A 20,632-nucleotide genomic window follows, 5' to 3' on the forward strand; every position below is an offset into this window, starting at 1 on the left:
CCAGGTGTGAACCCTGACCAAAACTCAAGCTGGTGACCTTTTGGTTTGCAGGACGTCACCCAACCATCTGTGCCACACTAGCCAGGGCATATAAGCTCCTTTTCAAAAGATCTCTACAAGATCACTTAGATTTGAGGTTTATACTACCCACTGGGATGTGATAAAATTGGGCTTTAAGTATATTTCACAGTTGCCCAAATGTCTAAGCATGTGAGTTCCTCTGCAGTGTCTCTGAGATACCCTCATTTTCCATGAAATTTGTTTTTTTCGGTTTATTCCCAACCTCAATGTGACACCACCCTGTTATTCAAACCAAAAATCAACTTATTAAAAATTAAAAATAAGTGTACTTCTTCCTCTAAAGAATATTTCAGGGGCAAGCGTGAGTTTTAAGAAGCTATATGTCACTAGGATTTAATTTTATTGTTTACCTTGCCTTTATAATTATGGGTATATTACATTTTTAGTGAATTTCCTTGATATCATGCTATAAATACCATCTTCTGGATTACTTGTGTGATATGGTAGTTCCTTCTCATAGAGAAATAATTTTATTTTTTTGCTGGAGAATACAGTGTATACTTCTCAGACAAGATTTTCTTCCTTCTGCTTAAAATCGAGCTGAGTTTCACGGAGAAGAATACAAGCATTCCAATTTATTAAAATCGACAGTCAGAAAAATTATTTGGCCTGGCTCATTTTATTGTTGGTTTAAACCATGTCACTAAATGACACGCACAGCCCTGACATGATGTGTGTTTTCCGGCACACTGATGATAAGACAGATAGATGTATACACTGAAATGATTCCACGTCATCGATGAATTAGCCGTGACACTGTAGCTTTAAGTTGCCGGCACGTGAGTGTGACGCCATCCATGAAACAATTTATGCCATTCTAAACTGCTGGTCACATCACAGGACTCTTTTACCGTCCCCTCACCAAACACTGATGCTTCAAGCCGCGAGACCTACTGTACGCGTATGTGGCTTTGCACTGTGGCCGTGTAAGTGTGACCGGGCCTTCTCAGCAGGCCGGCACCGAAGGAAGACGTGGTGAACTCTGGCACCAGCCTATGGAGTCAGGCTCTATGAGATGAAGGTCAATATGAGGGAGTCATTGTACCCACTTTCTAAGAACCTGGGTAAGAAATTCCCACAAGTAAACACAGGACTGGAATTGATCTTTTAGTCTCCAAAATAAGCTACGGTTGAGATGGCTGGCCCCAGATAGATTTCCACAGAAACGCACAAATGTTGGGAACTCGGGGACATGACTGCGAAGCCACACGAGGCAAAACCCACTGATGACTTTGAAATGTTATCTTATCGCTTAGAAGGGGTGCATGAAAAGGCCAGTTACAAGATAAACCCTTTCTGCAGAGGCGTCTAACGTTTTTCTTTTTCTAGTAAATGCGCTCTGAGAAACAATTTCTAGATCTTCTTTGAAATCCAAAAACCTTCATCAGGTTTCTGCACCAGGTCCCTAACGGTCACCAACTCGCCTAAGGAGCAAGGGTCGCAGAGAAGACTCCCACGAGAAGACATGGATGTCTCCCGGACAGGACCGGGGTGCTGAAAGAAATGAACTCCCATTCACGCCAACATGAACGGCTTGGTGGGATTCAGCAATTACGGTCCGGCCACCAAGCCCGACGTCCCAGCCACTCTTTCACCGGGGATGCCGTCTAAAACACACTGTGTTCGTCCACGTCTCGGTAGCAGGAAGAAGAACAGACGTGAAACATCACGGGGAGGTGCGTCGCTCCGAACACGTGGCAGGACTGGATGGCACGGAACCCTCTGCCAAACGCGGGGCCCTGGCACCACTCGCATCGGGACGTACTGCGGCGGGAGAAACACTAAGTCAGTCTCTAGTTGGTGTCTGCGACAGAAGAGACGTTTGGGCGATGCTGTGTGAGACTCAAAGTTGTAGAAAATATGACCTTCATCGTCACTGATCTTTCCATCTAATTGGGGAGCTGAGACATATACACATGAACAATTAAATGCCAAAAAATAAAGGAGCTACGACTGGTGTGGCTCAGCAGGTGGGGCGCGGTCCCACCAATTGAAGGGTTGCCGGTTCAATTCCCGGTCGGACAACATTTGAAGAAATGTGTGTATGTTTTGATGTGTGGTGTGTAGTGTGGGCTGTGTGTGTGTGTGTGTGTGTGTGTGTTCATAATATAACTATCATCTGAACCTGTAATGAAGAACATTTTAAATGCTTAAAAGTACATTTTGGTTAAAAGGGCTTCATAATTTGCTTACCATTGTAGTAACCTTTGAATTTTCACTGGGATCGCATCATAGTATTTATGTAGATTATTTTTTAGAAAGAACAAAGAAGTAATTTGAGTAAGACGTTGTGGACTATTCAAAGAATTCTCTCTCCAAAGACAAGGATGAGTGAAGTTATTTTCAAATTGGATTTTTTTCAGATTAAGCTTCAAAATTCCAGGTGGAAAGGATGTCAAGTCATTCCCATCAACAATCAATTTTTTAAGTGACCTGCAAATAAAGGAAACCATACTTTACAAGGTATTTATGCAATTTATAACACTGAAGTAACATTCTGTCCCAGTGGTCCTTAAAATTAGTATTATAAGACTCAGTAACAATAAAATACAAGTGTTCAAGTACTTCCTTAGAATCAAGAGAATTAACTTAAAAAGCAACTAAACCAATATATTATTATGCAAAAAAGTTCATTTGTGTGAATAGTAGAAGTAAGCATGTATTTTGGGTCTTTGCAACATGGCATTGCCATACAAAAAGAAATAATCACAAACATAAAAAGATGAATGAACGTTGCACTACACAAAATACAATGTATATGGTATAATGATAATGAAACAAAGGAAGAATTGATTTTCATAGACAAGTTGAACATTACGTATTTTCTTCATCTAAGCCCAATTGAAACAGTGAAATTAACACTATCAGAACGTATTAGGTGCTGTGTCGTACTTTGACTTGAGTTACCTGAGTCCCTTGGCTTCTACTGTGTCAATTGCTTCTAGTGGCCCTTCTTCCTTTACTCAAAGAGAACCAACATTCCTGATTTTCTCATTTTTTAACCACTTCTCTCGATGTTTTCTACAATCACTTATCTCCTTCCTAACTAGTGCTGAAAACCAGTCAGAAAAGTATCTATTCATGAGAGACATAAAAGTCAAATAAAACCTGATCCCACTTGTCAAATGTATCAGGAGTGAAGCCGTTGATACAAACAAATGGCTACAGGTTTTAAATTGAAAGACTAGGTAATAAGCAGCAGGGGGCCTGTGGAGTCTCATCTACATTCTAGTTTCACGTCTCTTCTCCACGCAATTCAAGTTCTTCAGGACAACGAGGCTAAGAAGATGGTACTCAGCTAGCTCCATCCTTCAGCCGCGGCTGGACTACTGCACGCCCCATAGTCTAGAAACAGTGAGCCAGGCCCCAGGCTCTGCTTTGGCCCTGATGGAGAGAGCTGGCCCGCTCAGTTGTTCCCTCTACAGCAAACATGACCTGGGGGCAGGAAGCAGAGAGCCCTGTGGACAGGCAGAGTGAGCGTGATGCACTCCAGAGACACGCCCCTGAGAGTCCCCAGAACTCCCGTGGATGGGGCCGCCCTCCCTGAGTGGGTGTACCTTAGAGGCCCCACCAATACGGGTCTGCCCTTCCTCTCCATCAGTTCTGGGAGAGCTCAGTAGGTTAGAGTTTGGAAGGCTAAATAGTCTCTCCATGTTGAGATAGCCTTTGCATGTGAACATCCTGGGTCTCAGCGAGACCTCCTCCCGCTGTACCCTGGACTCTCTGGGTGCTCCGAGGCTGCTACCAGACCTGCAGAGAAGACAGAGCAGCCAGAAGAGAGACGTAAAAACACACAACACGGCATCCCTGAGGCAAGCGCGTCTCTGCCTCTTCTCCGCCCGCGGAGACAGAAGAGGCAGGAGCAGGAGAAACAGTGAGATGCAAAGATAGGGCACACGCACACACACGCAGACTTCCGCGAACCAAAACGCATGGTTCGTAAAACTAAACAATAGGTGGATGAACTGAGGAAGAACGTGGTCTTTGTAACGATCTTAGTTGGTGGCAAAGACAAAGTAGGAGAAATAACTGAAACAGCAAAATCAGCTTTAAAAACTGTAAGTTCTGGAGAGCAGAGAAGGGCCGAGGTTGAATCCCTCACCCATGGCCAGTGCTTCCATCAATCCTGCCTGTTTAATGGGGCCCCCATAAAAACCCTACGAGCTCGGTGGGGTGGGGTGGGGACAGGAGCACTTCAGCGGGCCGCTGTGCCACACTCCACACCCCACGAGCTCAGCAGCTACTCTGTTCAGTCTCCCTCCTGCCGTTACCCCTCATCTGGCTGTGATCTGTTAATTAACATCTATGCTTTCTAAGAAATTGGTAACCTACAGAGTAAATAGGTTTCCTGAGTTCTGAGTGCTGCTCTAGCTAATTAATTACACCCGAGGAGGTGGCGGGGACCTCTGATTTACAGCCAGAGAGGCCCAGGTGACAGCCAAGCTCGCTGCTGGCACCTGAAGCTGGGGGCAGTCTTGTGGGACGGAACCCTTCACCTGTGCGGTCTAATGCCGCCCCCAGGTAGGCCGTGTCTGAATTGAGTTGAATTGCAGGACACCCCGCTGGTGCCCAAGAATTGCTTGGTGTCCGCCAACCAGAGGACCATTGGGTGCACAGCACTTTAAACAAGTTAAAAACAAGAGACATACCCTTAAGCATAATCTGATGGAATTCCTGAAGATCAGGGATAACAAGAAAGTCATAGTCTTTCCAGATAAAAATAAGAATCCCTTAAGGAGAAAAAGAAATTAAACTGGCACCAGGTGCCACTCTGGCAGCCAGAGGACATGAGGGTGGGGACTCCTCATGAGAAGGGCTCCACCTGACATGGCCCGCCCACGGGACACGCTGTTCTATGAGGCCGCGAGGTCCAGGTGCTAAATAATATTCTTTAAGTGAAGAGACAGGATGAAAAGAACACTGGAATCCGGAACAGAAGGTCCTGCGCTGTCTCCGCAGGGCAGGTTCCTGGGGGGGTGGGGGGGGGGGGGACACGCGGCAGTGAGGGGGCAGACGGTGAAGGCGGGCAAAGGAGGGGTGTTTTGTCTGGCTTTCATAAACTAGTAAAGAAAAGTGTATTTATGAGTTTTGGGAAAGGAAAGAAAGCTATGAATAAACTGGGAAAGTACAGCAGAGTTCCAAAGTTAACACAGAAGAAAAAAATAAAAATAAAAAATATCCTGAAAAAAAGTTAAATATACGTCTATGAAAAGGAGAAAGGAAACGTAGTAAATACAAAGTAAAATGGGAGGCAAAAAGTAAATATATCCGTCATCACAAAGGGGAACACCTTCAGTTCCCCTATTAAAGGACAAAGATTGCCATGTGGGAAATTAAATGATTGGTATAACTATTAGAAAAGTAGAGATGAAATTAATTTTATTGAAGATAAGATTATGCTTCTTGAAAACCAAAGACAATCTAGTAAAACTCAGCTAAAACTAATAAGATAATTTGGTTACATAAGTTGATTTTCAATTAATGTAAAGAGATAAATAACTTTTCTCTGTACTGACGAAAGTCAACGAGAAATAAAACTTAGAGAAAATATTACATTCCCAGTAGCAACACAATTATAAAGTATTTAGAAATGTTAGTAAGAAATATAAAGTATAATGAGTCACCAGTTCTCATAAAGAACATAAAATAAGACCTGAACAAATGAAAAATATATACTTTGTTTTAGGACAAAAAGACTTATTATCAGAAATATAAATTCTTTAAAACTTACATGTAAACTCAAGGCAATTCCATAAAATCCCAATGTTGTGTTTATGTGTTTTGGGTGAGGAGGGGCTTGGAATTACATCAAATACCTTAAAGCTCATGATCTAAAGAGAATAGTTAAGTGACTATTATTGAAATCTAATCTCCCTAATAGTTATTAAAAATTATTCAAAATAGTACAGTGCTGACCTAGAAGGATATCGATAAACTTCAGAGACTTAAAAAAAAAATGATATGAGAAGAAAATGGAACTTAGCATTAAAATTATATTATGTATTATTAGCATTTTTATATATATTTCCTTACAAAAATAAAACTGATATCTTCAGGGGCACACAATAAAAAATGGACAAAAGTAACATGTCATTCTATTAAGTGGTCATCAGTATTGTCCTTTAAATAATTATTGATGATGTTATATCCTAAGAACACTGTGAACCAATCACTCAAATTACATTTTGGTAAATGTTATGCTTTCCATATATTTTGTGGTTATTAAATAAATGAATGAACTCAATTTTCCCCATCAAATCATCACCAAATATACCCATCAGGATGGAATGATTTTGTGTGTACTTACTACTTTCAAAATACCTGAGTTTCTGGATTTCATTTGGAATAAAAGCAATACTATTGTAGGCAATATTAAGTTCCTCGAGGTGGGGCAAATAAAATAACCTTAAATAGAAAGAGAAAATGAATTGTAAAAATGGCGATCTGTTTGTCCTAACCGGGCATAAATAAGGCTGTTTAAAGGTGTGTCAATCTTTTTTGTCCTTTCAAGAAACCAGCTCTTGGTGTCATTGATACTTTTTTTGTTTTTGTTTTTAGATTCTTATTTCTTCTATTTCTGCTCTGATCTTTATTATTTCCTTTCTCCTCCTCGCTTTGGGCTTTGTTGTTCTTTTTCAAGTTCCTGTGTTTTTCAAGTTCAAGTGTAAACATCCCTTAGTATGAATACATATCCTATGGTATTTAATAAAAAAATGAACTGCTTTATTTTAGAAACACTAATATTTCAGTGAACTAGCTCCTTAAAACGTTTTTTAAAAACAATTCTTTTATTTTCCAATTACAGTTGACATATAATATTGTATTAGTCTCAGGGGTACAGCCCAGTGATTGAACCTTACGTGACTTACAAAGCAGTCACCCCAGTGAATCTAGTACCAGCCTGGCCCTGTCCACAGTTACTGCAATATTACTGGCTCTCTCCCCTCTGCTGCGTCTGTGGCCCCATGACTCTGCCGTAACTACTAACGCGTACTGCTCAGTCCCTTCACGCTGCCACCCCTCCCTCCAGCCCCGCTTTTATCTGTCACCCGCTGCCCCTCCAGGTCCTTCTCTGTGGCTATGAGTCTGTTTCAATTTTGTTTGTTTGTTTATTTTGTTCTTTAGATGCCACGCATCAGTAAAATCACATGGTACTTACCTTTCCCTGACTGGCTTATTTCACTTAGCATGATACCCTCTAGGTCCATTCATGCTGTCACAAAAGGTAAGATTTCCTTCTTTTTCATGGCTGAGTAGTATTCCACTGTGGAGCTGTAGCAGCGCTTTTTTTATCCACTCATCTACTGATGGACACTTGGGCTGCTTCCAGATCTTGGCGATAGTAAATAGCACACCATTGAACATAGAGGTGCATATATTCTTTCAAATTAGTGTTTTGTGTTTCTTCAGATAAGTCCCCGGAAGTGAAATTGCAGATCCATTTTAAGTTGCAGATCCATTTTGACTTGTTTGAGGAACCTTCCTTCTGCTGTCCACAGTGGCTGCCCCCGTCCGCACCCCCACCAGCACTGCACGAGGGTCCCCTTTCTCCACATTCACCAGCACTTGTCATTTGTGGTTTATTGATGACAGGCATTCTCAAAGGTGTGAGGGCTCCTTAAAACCTTTGTTTATCACCAATAACTTGAACAAATTTGCCTATTTTCTAAACAATGAACAGTGTTGGCCATATGCTTATGATCAAGTTTTAGTTGGTTTAGGAATTTTTCCATTTTGTTCAAATGAGTTATGGTTATTTAAAGTATTTTATTATGATTATAGATTATCCAGTATTAACTTATGTTTAGATGCATATATGTATGTCATATGTGTATGTGTGTGTGTGTGTAGGTATGTGTGTACATATGAAGGTGTTTGTGTATAAATATACATGCAGAAACAATTATAGATATTATACATGTATGCACATATTAGTACATACACATATTTCTTAACTCTGTACAGTGAGAATGTCTACAAGCAATGTCATCCGAACAGCAATGGGGACATTTAGTACCCAGATAGTGGTTTTTAAATAGCATTCTTTAATAAGAAGAAAACAGGGTTTCCTTTGGGAAATGGCTGATTCAAGTATCAAGGCAGGGAAAATACAATTTATGTTACTGTCGAAAAATATGATACATGAGTCAAGCAAATAAAATTCCCACAATGCAACTGCCTTACTTCCTTAGTGTTTAATCTGTCCTTTTATATATATTATATATAATGTGTGATGTGTACATGTACATTTTATACAGAAATGGTATTCTAGTTTACTTACCTTCTCGTTCTTTTAAATGACGAACTAGTTTTATGCTTTATGAATGCAGAATTTGTTGGGTTGTTCATTACAAACAATGCTGAATGAACAATTTGATAAATGAATTTTGATGCACTTCCTTAATTACTATTTAAGAAATTTCTTTTGCAAAATGTAGTTCAATTATTTGAGTCCCTGTCCGTTTGTCCTTAACCTACATTCAATTTGTTAAATGTTTTCTGGAAGGAGTATCTTGTTTGGGCACTTGGTAAAGGTTTTGATTTTAAATTTTCATTGAACCCAAACATCAACATTTTTATTAAAGTTTAGAAGATCTTAGATATTATGAAGACTAATTTCTTAGTTCACAGATTAGGAAACTGAGGACAAGAATGACTCATGGCCGTCTATGTAGCTGGTAGTGTTATTTTCAACACAACAATAGAAAACAGGTCAGCTATTTGACATAGAATAAGAACTATTAAATAGCTAAACAGCTGCTAGGTGCTTTCAAAGAGGAAATTGACCCTGTTCTCAATCATAAGCTTTTTACTTCTGTTTATAATTTCAAACTATCAACCTTACCCAGGTGGAAGGGTCACAATAAAATTAAAGGCAATGTTGAAAACTCGAAGGAGCCTAAGGTGCTGAATTTCAGAAGGGATTGCCTTGATAGGGTTATTTCTCAGGATCAGTACTTGTAAATATTTCAGACAGAACACCTGAGGAAGAAAAAAGAAACAAATGAGTAGAATTATAGAGTACGCAAATTTCTATTTGTTACATTTTATAAACCCTTTGCCCTAATGTAGTAGAATCTCTCAGCTACAAGTAAAGATAGTTTCACTTCCTTTTTAAATTTGGGTGCCTTTTATTTCTTCTTCTTGCCTAGCTGCCTTGGCTAGAAAGTCCAGCACAGTGCAGAGTACAGAGTGGCAAGAGTTGACATCCTCATCTGATTCCTGATCTTAGGAGGAAAACTTGAAGCCTTTCACCATTCAATAGCATATGAGCTGTGGGTTTTTGTAGATGCTCTTTGTCAAGTTGAAGACATCCCCTTCTATGGTGTTGAGTGTTTTCATCATGAAAGAATGTTGAATTTTGTAAAATGTTATTTTGTGTCTCCATTGAGATAATTGTATAGTTCCCCCCGCTTTCCTATATTAAAATGGCGTTTCACATTGACTGATTTTTTTTTTGTATGTTTATCCATCCTTGCATTTCTGGGATGAATATCACTTGATCATGGTATAAAATCCTTTTTTATATGTTGTGTTGCTAGCATTTTGTTGAGGATTTTTGTATTTATATAAGAGATATTGTTCTATAGTTTGCTTTTCTTTTCACGTCTTTGTCTCGTTTTGGTATCAGCGTGTTACTGGTTTGCTAGTTTGACCTGGGAAATTTTTTCTTCTCGTCTAGTTTTTTGGAAGAGTTTATAAAGGATTGGTGTTCATTCTTCCTAAGCATTTGGTAGAATTCACCAATGAGGCTGTCTGGTCCTGGACTTTTCATTGTGAAGTCTTAAAGCTCCTATTGAACATTTCCCTTTTTATAGAGCTGCTTAGATCTTCTGTTTCTTCTTGAGTCCATTCTTGTGTCTATGTGTGCATCTTTTTCATCAAAGTTATTTAGCTGGTTTGTTTACAGTTATGTGTAGTATTATCTTAAAATCCTTTTTATTTCCTAATTTTAGTAACTTGGGTCTTCTTTCACCTTGGTCTGTTTGTGTAAGGTAGTAAGATTTGTTGATCTTTCAAAATATCAATTATTGGTTTTGTTGAGCTTCCTCTATTGTTTTTCTATCCTTAATTTAACTAATTTCTGTACTAATTTTCATGATCCCCTTCCTTATTTTTTCTTTGAATTTAGTTTGCTCTTTTTAAGATAATGGCTTAAGATGGACGGGTTAGGCTATTGATTTTTCTTTTGAAATACAGGTATTTATACCTATAAATTTCCCTTTGAGCACTGCTATAAATGCACCCCATAAATTTTGGTATGCTGTCCTTTTATTTTATTCATCTTAAAGTATTTTCTAATTTCCATTTTGATTTATTTATTGAATCACTGGTTATTTAAGAATCTGTTGCTTAATTTATATAATTTCCAAATTTCTTTCTCAGTTTTTAAATACATTCCACTGTGGCCAGAAATAAACTTTCTGTGATAGTCAATTGTTTTAAGTGTCTTGAGATTTACTTTGTGGCCTAACATACGGTCTGTCCTGGAAATCATTCTGTGTAAGTCTGAGAATTATCTATTCTGCTGTTATTTGGTTGAAGTGTTCCATAGATGACTATTATGTCTAAGTATTTTATAGTGTTGTTCAAGTACTCTACTTTTTTGGTTGATCTTCTGCTAAGTTATTCTATGCATTATGGGGAGTGGGGTGTTGAAGTTTAAAACTACTATTCTTGAAAGTCTAAATTCTTCCTTCAGTTCTTTCAATTCTCTAGTAATCTTTCCATTTTAAAATCAATTTCGTCTGATATCAGTAGAGTCATTCCAGCTTTCTTATGGCTGCTGTTTGCATGACATATCTCTTTCCAAACTTTTACCTCTGACCCCTTTGCATTGTTTTATCTTAAGTGTATCTTCTATAGACAGCACATCATTGGAACTTGATTTATATTCAGTCTGTCAGTCGGTAACTTTGGATTGCTTGATGCATTCACATTTCATGTGATGACTGACCTGCTGGATTTACGTCGTCATTTTACCTCGAGTTCACATAGTTTTCTATATGTCATGGTCTCTTTGCTCTTTCTTTACTCTCTTCTCTTGCATCAACTGAATATTTCCTAGTATAATATTTTAATTCCTTTAATAAGTTTTTCACCATATTTAACGCATTATTTGTTTTTAGTGATTGTGTTAGGGGTTGTAATATACATCTTAACTTACCAGAATCTCCTTCAGATTTACACTAACTTAATATCAGTGAGATATGGAAGTATTCCTAAATAGCTCTATTCTGTTCCTTTTGCTCTTTTTGCACTGTAATTATTATATCTATTACATTCATATATGTTACAGACCTAACAATACATTATGACTTTTAGTGCTCACTTATTCTTAAATACTTGTGCAGAGCTGATTTCAGAGGTTAGGGATGCACCAGAATCATGAAATAATGAGCTCATCTTAGAGGGCTCAGAAAGCAAAACCTCAAGAAAACTTACCGTCTTTTAAAAGCATCGCAGGAAAATAACAAAAACCACGTAGCAGATAAACTGTGATGAGACAAGGGCATGAGGAAACACCCAAGTGCACAATGCGTGGGTGAAGGAAGGACACTCATCCTCCTGAAACTGTGATGAGGACGGAGAGGAGCCACTGCTCTGAAAGCCTCACTAGTTAATGAGACAGAAGGAACCGTTAGTGATGACAGTGAAGCCAGCTGGCCTGCACGGAGGGGAGCAAAAGAAAACAAAATGAATGCAATCAAGTTCTGCGGCCAGAGCTTCTTAGTTGGTCTGCAGAAGATCCGGGGAAGATGCCCTGATTGTAGACGTGTGAGATATTTGCACACTCCCAAATGGAAACGGGACATCTAGGAAGCAGTTTTAAATGTCTTCCGTCACTGAGGGCCTCTCTGGCTGGTACGGGAAGGTTCGGCACTTAGGCCTACAGCTGACGGAGTGTCCCACTCTCGGCTTTTTCTTTGCAAACCACGCACAATCTTATTTCCTTTGTTGAGCACTGTTTTCTCCGACGTATTCCAAAACGGACCCCATGCTTTAATCACACAGGAGAATGGTGAAAAGTACAACTATTGTCGTCATTTTGTAAAAGGCGTTACTTTTTCCTCTGTTATGAAATTATTTTGAACAGTTTCTAAAGACATGGTCATTGCTCCCTACAGCGTCATCTAGACCCCTGCCGGATGCCCCTGGGGTCCTGGTTGGCGTTCCACGCGGGCGTGAGAGCTTTCCTCGTGGGTCCTGCTGCTGCTGCTGTCACTTTGCAAAGTCGGCTTCTCTTCTCTTCTGCAGCTCTTCAGAGGTAAGGGGTGCACCCGATGTCTGTGGAATATCTTGAGATATGTTTCCGGAACCGCCTTGCATGCTGAGCTGAACAGCCTTGCGGAGATCTGCTTCTTCATCTCCCATGTCCATCTGTCGGAGACTTAGTGCTGTGACAGTGCTTTCTTGTCTTCTTCTAACACTCCTGACCCGCCATCTGCTTCTAAGACTTGTTCCACATCTGTTTTCTGGACTCTCTTGTGCTCATTTTTCTCTAGTAAGCGTGGGTTGATACATCTGTTGGACCGCGATCACCTGCAGGGGTTGATCAGCTTCACAGTCTAGCAGATCACTCTCAACAGCAACAGAGAACGGCCTTCCTATCGCAACTGAGGGGGGAAAGGTGCGACGTGTGTGTCAGACAGTAACTTTGACCCGTCGAGGGAGAATTCAGGCTGAACCACCGCTTTCTAATTTTCTGACTGTACACCGGTGTTGCCGGTAACTGCACACAGACGATCTTTCACGGATGGGGTTGGCCCTAGGCCTCTGAGACTCCGGACTGCTGAACAGGATTGTTGTAAGCCCCAGACTTCCAAGGTGTTGCTTGTCATGTGAAAAAAGTGAAAACTACCCTCGTCCCTATTTCCAGAAAGCTGCTGTAACCACGTGTGACCGCCTTCACTAGTAACTCCTCCTTCTGCCACCCTCACCCCTCTTCTTCTAGCCGATGTGCTCTAGAACATTCCACAGGGCGAAAACAGTCTTCTTGCGATAGATTATTCAAGCCATGTTGAGCACAAAGTGAGCCTTCTCGTTTCTTGCGGAAGGCCGACAATATGTTATTATAACTCATTATTACTGTTTACGTATTTTAAAGAATCTGAGATTAAAAAAGAAGACTGAGTATATATTTCTAGAGTTTGTTATAGTAACCTCCCTCTATACCATTTCTGCTTCTACGTCTTCTTGTCTAAAACTACTTCAGTAGACTGTCTTCTGCAGAGTCTACCGTCTTGAGTTTTCTGTGAAACTTGTAATAATTCCAATCACCACGTTTACAGCGGCCTCTGGCCTTCTATGGGTGGCACTGACTCTGTGCTGACGAGTACGTATCATTAGCCTACCCTTGGTACAGCCCTTCTAAGCCTGGATACTACCATCCTTGTTGAAATATTTTACCTATAGCTATATAACACAGATCTGTATTTTATTTTATTTTTTATTGGCTTAGAGAGAGAGAGATATCAGTTTGTTGTTCCACTTACTGATGCATCATTGCTTCTTTCCCGTATGTGCCCTGACCAGGGATCAAACCCACAACCTTGGCATATCAGGACGATGCTCTAGCCAACTGAGCTATTTGGCCAGAGCAACACAGATCTGTATTTTAATGACAAATTCTATTGATTTCTATCACTTTGAAAAGTGGGCACTTTAAATTTTACATCTGAAGAGCTTTCTTGTATTTATACTTTATTTTAGTGGCAAGAATATGCTGCAGATACACAGCCTCATCTATGACTATTTAGAAGAAAAATTTAAATTAACATGAAGAAAAAGGACTCATATTCCTTGGGAATTTTGGTCAATTTATCCTAGTCAAATTTATAAAACTGTTGTTATGTATTAGGAGAGAAAAAGTAACTCTTCGAGTGAAAATATAATATTACAGATAAGTTATGGAAAATATGTTCCCAATACTATATATTTGAAGTAAAAATAAATTCACTAAATGTCAATATTCTAGAAGTTCACAAAACAGTCACCCAGTGACCAATGAAGAATTGCAGAAAGACACAGGAAACATAATCTGTCCTAATTACTCACAATGACCTATTTATTTTAGATGACAATGAATTGGCTCATTCCCATGTGTGATTACTCTAGATGTGTTTTAATATTATGCAGAATATCTTATCTGACCGATAACTAAAACTTGTTACAGCATCAGACAACCTGGCCACGAAACTTTGTTCTTAGAGCTTCTCATTAACACATGAAGAGATTTATTTTAGGTTTTATTCAGAGTGAGAGGAATAAATGAATTATTTTATATACATCAAACGATTAAGAGAACGTGTTTGAGAGCCTGACTATAACACAGCCTTTGAGGGTTAGGTCATGGGACTTCCTAAGAAAGATGTCCTGTACTTTTTGTACTTCTAAAAATAAGCCTTTTTGGATGAAGTCCAAAATACATTTACTTTATAGTAACCCCAGGGTATCATGTATCTATTTTTATTATAATATTATAACTTTTGTTCATGATAAAAATTATTCTTACATATATAATAATAAAAATGGACTTACTTCCATAGGAAAGGAACTGATATCATTAAATGATAAGTTAAGGTATATCAGTTGGGAAGCCAAAGGTGTTAAGTCTGGACAATTCAGGATAAAAAAACCCTAAAAGAAAGTCACAAGAGATGAGAGGTTATTAGCAATGCACAAAATTTTTTATTCAAGATTTAAAAATCACATATTCTGAGTGACAGTGGTTACCTAATAAACTAATAAGCCTACACTCATCTTCCATTCATTCATTTTAGTCTGTCATGATAAGAATTTCTTAAATATGTACAAGATAGAAACACTAGTATGTGTTTATTGTCTGCAATAAGTATAGTGACATGTGTTTGACAGGCACTTCAATTAAAAATAAGCAAACATTTTATTGAGTGTTCACTACACGCTGAAATATAAACAATTAAGTGCATTGTATATTTAACTTTGTTGTTCCCCACCTGGGCTTTTTCCACGTGTCTACTTCCGAGACAGGACAGTGCGAAGCCAGGAAGGTCCCCTGGCAAGTGGAGTGGGGAGACTGGGACAGAGACTGGACAGAGTGGCCTCACCCAGCACCCAACCTGCCTGACTCACCCCCCCTTACAACACCACTCCCTGAAGCATTTAGCAATGACGAGTGACTCCCTACCCAGCAGAGAAAACAATCCTGAAAGGACAGCCCTGAAAAGCTGATGGATATTGTGTTGAGATCCTCCCCTGAAACCTCCCCTAAAGTTCCTGCCTTTCAAAAGCAGATAGAAACACTTAGGACAAAGGACCCCATGCATGCTCCCACCTTTCCCCGCTTCTTTCCTCGGGTGCATAGGGACTTCTTTTCTTTCTCCTACGTGCAGAAGGTCCCCACGAGGCTTACAAGCAGAGAACAGCCCATCCTGTGTCCACGGGCCCTCCTACCACCTCTGTAGCTTGTTCTCTGGTCCACACGGCCCCGCTGGCTGGCTTCTTCTGCCTCCGGGGCTTCCTAGGCTCCACCCTTCCTCTTGTTTCCAAAGGGCCGAGGTAGCTCCGTCTAGGCTCACTCCCGAGGCTAGAATCTTGCCTCCTCCACCTTAAGCTCCTCCTTCGTGTCACTGCCCCCAGCGTTAGTGAACGTCCTCTCAAACTCAGCTGGACCCTCACCATGAGATCTGTCCTACGCAAGGTTAAGAGCCAAGAGCCCACAGTGCCACCAACACTTTTATTCCCGTTATCCTTCTGTGCATCTGACATCTGTGTAAAACGTCTTGCTTAAATACACTGATTTCTGAAAGATGAAAGGTTACGCTTTGTTATAGACTAAAGGTCGGGGTCCCTCCAAACTTCATACATTGAAACCCTGACTCCCAATGCGATGCTTCTTAGAGCAGAGACCTTTGGGAGGTGATCAGGCTTAGATGAGGTCTTCATGGTGGAGCTCCGATGAAGGGTGGAGCCCTTCTAAGAATAAGAGAGGACCAGAGTTCCTCCTCTCCCTCTCCCTCTCTCTCCCCCTCCCCCTCCCTCCCCCTCCCCCTCCCCCCTCCTCCACATGATGATAAAAGAAGAAGGCCATGAACATGAGAGCTTCCCCTAGGAACAAAATCAGCTGACACCTCAATCTTAAACTTTCTCACCACAAAACCTTTAATACATCAAGGTTGTTTAAGCCACTCACTCTGTGGTACGTTGTCGTACCAGCCCGAATGGACTGAAACATGACTGGTGCCCCCAGTATATTTCATACTCCAAGGAAGTTGGCCTTGCATTTATTAAGGACCATAGAGCCAGTAGGAAACAATGGAATGAACCAAGGAGCTATAATGATGAAGGACCAAACCTAAGCTTGCAGTGAAGGGATCACCGCCATTACATTAGACTACAGCATATACTGTGTGAGCATTAAAAGGTTCGTGGCTAAAAAGTCTTAGAATTCACAGGACTGCTCTCAAGGATGACATTTTAATAAACTATTAATATCTGTAAATGTCTCTATATTGATAGTACGCAAAAGTGGGTGTTCTTTCTTCCTGTTACTAATGTCCATTCACGTAATTTATGATTATTAGTTTATGCACTTGCATTTTAAATAATATAGGAATAAAAATCTTTTACACACTAAAAATGGAATAATATTGACTTTTATATGTCTTTAGCTTTACCAGAGTCCTTTATTTCTTCTTGAGGCTTTGAATTGCTGTCTAATGTCTAAAGTACTCTTTTTAGCTTTCCATATAAAGCAAGTATACACAAGTAACAAACTCATTAAACTTCTGTTTTTCTGGGGACATCTTGATTTCTCATTTGCCTTTGAAGGGTAGTTTTTTGGGGATATAAAATTCTTGGCCAAGAGATTGCTTTTCTTTTATCAGTTTAAAAATGTCATCCCATCCCTGGCTTTCATTGTTTCTATGGACAAACTGGCTATTAATTTGAGGATTCCTTACACATGACAAATCACTCCTTTCTTGCTGCTTTCAAGATTCTCTCTGCCTTTTGACAGTTTCATTATAATGTATCTTCGTTGGACCTTTCTGAGTTGATCCTTCTTGAAGTTTGTTGAGCTTCTTGGATGTATCAATTTCTTTAATTACATTTGGGGAATTTGGGGTCATTATTTTGTCAAACACTTTCTTCCCTTCCCTCTCTCTCCTCTTTTTGGGGAGCTCCCATTACTGCATGTTGGTACACTTGGTGATGTCTCCCAGGTCTCCTAAGCCCTGTTCATTGTTCTCCGTTCTGTTTCCTTTCAGTTCATCAGACTCAATGATTTCAATTGACTCATCTTCCCATTCTTTCATTCTTTCTTTAAATCTACTATTGAAACCTTCCAGTGAGCTTCTCATTTCAGTAATTGTATTTCTCAGCTCCAGCATTTATTTTTGGTTCCCTTTTGTAATTTCTCTCTATTGATAATCTCTGATCACACATCAGTCTCTTAGTTCTGTATATGATTTTCTTGATCTATCTGAGTATATTTAAGACAGCTGATTTAACGTCTTTCTCTGGTAGGTCCAATGTCTGTGCTCATGGGAAAAACCAAATGAACTTTTTGGCCAACCCAAGAGAACTGCTTTGGATATCGAGCGTTTTTAAAAACCGGAATGAAGGTAAACTAGGACAGACAGGTGCAGAGAGGCAACTTGAATGTGTTCTTGGGAAATCTCTATTGCCAGAGGAAAAAAGATCCCTTTCATACTATGCACACCAACCTAAGTTACAAAAGCTCAAGCAAAGCTAATTGCTAACAGGACAGAAAATACGCCATTACCAAGGTACGGCCTACCTTCAGGTTCAGAGCGTTTCTCCCACGCAGCTGACAGTTCAGCACAGCCAGGTGGGTCATGGTGGCTATCGTTTCATACTGCGTCGTCGTGACTGTCTCGAAGCCTTCGCCGCGCACAACATTTTCCTCTCCTTCATAGCGTTTTCCAGATTTAATGAGACCTCGATACACAGAACAACACAGGAAACAAACGTTATCCCTTCGAGTGGCATTCGGAAGGCACTTACGTTATGACGCCAGGGAGCCACGGGAAGTGGCCCACCTGTACCCAAACTCCGGAAGGGGTTCCCCATCGCCTCCCCACACCCAGTCTCTGCTGGCTCTGTGGCCAGAGTGGGAGCTGCTGCTAGTGGGGTTCTTCTTCAGGTTATACAGCACAAGTATTATTTCAGAAAGGAAACCGGATGCTCGTATATTTCTACCTCGGGAATTTGGATTCCATCGACCTCAGTCTTTATATACTTTTTGTAAAAATATTTTAAAACCTTTTACTGTGAATTACATAAGCAACTTCTTGCTTCACCAAGCTAATAAAGGATCTCACGGAAGCATAACTCAGGACAGAAGTTACCTCCCCAGGGACAACCTCCCTTTTCTTCCTAACGTTACCTAGACGCATGCTTCAAATGCCCCATGTAATTCGGTTCTTCCCTCGGCTTCCCCCAGCTTTCATGTTCCCAGCATCAGGACAAAGTTTGGTTTACAGTCAATACTTAAAAAATACCTGCTGAGTCAAAAACGGCTTAAGGAGCTGAAAATGAGGGGAGACATGTGTGAACCACACACACACAGACAAAAACACACAGAACTGTGAATGCTTTCATAGGTCATCTTACACATAGTTTTTTAAAAGAACGAGCCTAGCGTTTACCTTCATGTAGGGCTGGCATGCCTCGCCTTCGGACACTTTCTAGATTTTCATTTTCTGCTGCCTGAATTTCTAGAAAGAAGAAGAAAATGGGGCAACCTTTGGATCCCTGTGAACATTCGCGCGGAGGCGGTTAGGATTTCATGATCACTGTCCTCCTTCTAATGAGTTGGAATCGTCCGTGGCATTGTGCCCATAGAGGCACCCATTGGCGTGGACCTCCTGCCTCTAGACTTCATCTAGATTACCTTCTGGACAACCGCTCATTCTCACTGCTCCTTTGGGTGAGATTCCTTGATCCTCTGAACTCCCTCTCCTGCTCCCAGCACCCCCGTGTGGCTGGAGTGCCCAGTTTGCCGTTTGCAGACCTGCAAGGTCAGGGCTCCCGTGACTGTCTTCTGGCCCAGACAGTAAATGTACAGGCCAAGAGCGACTTCACCACCCCACTCTGCAAGCTTAAAGGGGGCTTGGCTTGCACGCCTTTCTCTTCCCTTTGCCCGACTGGACCCCATTATTACAGACCATGTTCAGAATGGCTATACCTAATATAGACTGTCTCTGAGGTTTTCTTGGTAAAATTGGTGGTGGTATGAAAATAGTACCAGGAAAATGAGTGATACTTAGTAGCATCGCCGTTTGTTGCTGTAAATGGTCAGCCTGCTGGTATTTCGCTTGAGCAGACATAATTCTTGGGAGAAGGCTCGTCCGTGCTGCGTTTACATCCATCAGAGAGCGCTTCACAGTATAGGGCCTACTCTTTGAGAAAGGGAGATGCCCAGGGAGAACTTCCTGGGGTTTGGGAGTGATAATGGGGGAAGGGACGCTGGAAGGTTTGGAGAACTTGGAGGAGACAATAAAAATGTCTTCTACCACGTTGTCAACAGAGATCTTTTTTAGTTTTGGTTTTCTTAATCTTTCCATCTGCTTGGTTTCTTTCCCAAAAACTCGACTGGAAGCAGAATGACACGTTGGAAAAAATATGAATCCAGTAGCAGTCTCTGGAATGTTCCAACAAACACTCTTAGGAGATTTGGGGGGTATGGAAATAGTAACCTCTCTTTTTGGTAGGTGATAATCAAGAGAGAGATTCTGGATGCTGACAGGGGGTGGCAATTGGTTTCTTGAAACAATAGCAGGAAAACGAGTTGTATCTCTTTCAGGTAAGATGGTTTCATCTTGAGGAAGCTTTGCATGTGGCGGCTTAATTTTATCAGGCGTGGCTAAACCAGAAAAAGAAAAGAATAGGACAGTTAGATTAAATTTATCGAGGTGTCAGGGACAAGACTCTAATGTCTTACCATTCATAGGTGTTCTTTATTCACTCACCCCTCTCTCACCTTCTAAAAAGACTTCTGTACACACTTGCTCAGCTATCAGAATTTTGGTTTTGCTGAGATGGAGTTTGAATGAATAACTGGAGAAGTGAAGAGGCTAACCTGTATTAGATTCATGAAGGGCAGGGAGCCTACTCTTAGAAAAAAAAAACAGAATTGAATGCAAGAAGAATAGATTATAAAAGCAATTTTTGAACAGTTGCCACTAAAACTCTGGTGGTGTGGATGGGGAAAAATAATTTGATGAATGTTTGCTATTTATCATCATCTCTTCCTTACTTGAAACTCTTTCAGCCAAGATTACATTTCTTTTCAATGCCAGATGTCAGACCAATGTGTCTTTTGAACACAATCACGTTCTGATACTGGCTACAAGGCATCACTTCTGTTAGGTGTCAGTGGACACCAAATTATCCAACATTGAGCCTCTAGTCTCAACACTATGGACAGCCAACCCATACACAATCTTGTTTTACATGTGTTTCTATTTTAAAGACACCTCGTTTAACATATATTGTTGATTCATTAACATTGAACTTATGGCCAACAACACTGATAACTCATGCC

General features: G+C 40.5%; 1 protein-coding gene and 1 pseudogene across 1 annotated transcript; both read right to left on the reverse strand.

Annotated features, from left to right (window-relative positions):
- Positions 1-1,683: 1,683 nt before the first annotated feature.
- On the reverse strand, positions 1,684-18,156 carry LRRC63 (leucine rich repeat containing 63). The gene is made up of 7 exons (XM_090258820.1): positions 18,126-18,156; positions 17,864-18,024; positions 14,623-14,721; positions 8,927-9,063; positions 6,403-6,486; positions 2,275-2,514; positions 1,684-1,845 (listed from the first exon to the last, which is right to left on the reverse strand). Exons 1-7 carry the CDS (start codon positions 18,154-18,156, stop codon positions 1,689-1,691), a joined length of 909 nt encoding a protein of 302 aa, XP_090114946.1. The 3' UTR covers positions 1,684-1,688.
- LOC149995821 (ataxin-3-like) lies at positions 12,304-13,165 on the reverse strand (annotated as a pseudogene).
- Positions 18,157-20,632: the final 2,476 nt, after the last annotated feature.

The sequence above is a fragment of the Furipterus horrens genome, unplaced genomic scaffold (genome assembly GCF_987537825.1).
Source record: "Furipterus horrens unplaced genomic scaffold, mFurHor1.1.pri manual_scaffold_12, whole genome shotgun sequence".
NCBI classification, from domain to species: domain Eukaryota; kingdom Metazoa; phylum Chordata; class Mammalia; order Chiroptera; family Furipteridae; genus Furipterus; species Furipterus horrens.

Bases quoted from the DNA above. Each gene is read 5' to 3' on its own strand.
- LRRC63 (XM_090258820.1), bottom strand. From the start codon at position 18,156: ATGGGGAACCCCTTCCGGAGTTTGGGTACAG. The intron at 9,064-14,622 runs GTAAGTCCATTT...TTTCTTCCTCAG, and splicing joins TCAGTTCCTTTCCTATGGAA to GTGTTCTGTCTGAAATATTT. The intron at 6,487-8,926 runs GTAAGGTTGATA...TTTCTATTTAAG, and splicing joins ATTGTGACCCTTCCACCTGG to GTTATTTTATTTGCCCCACC.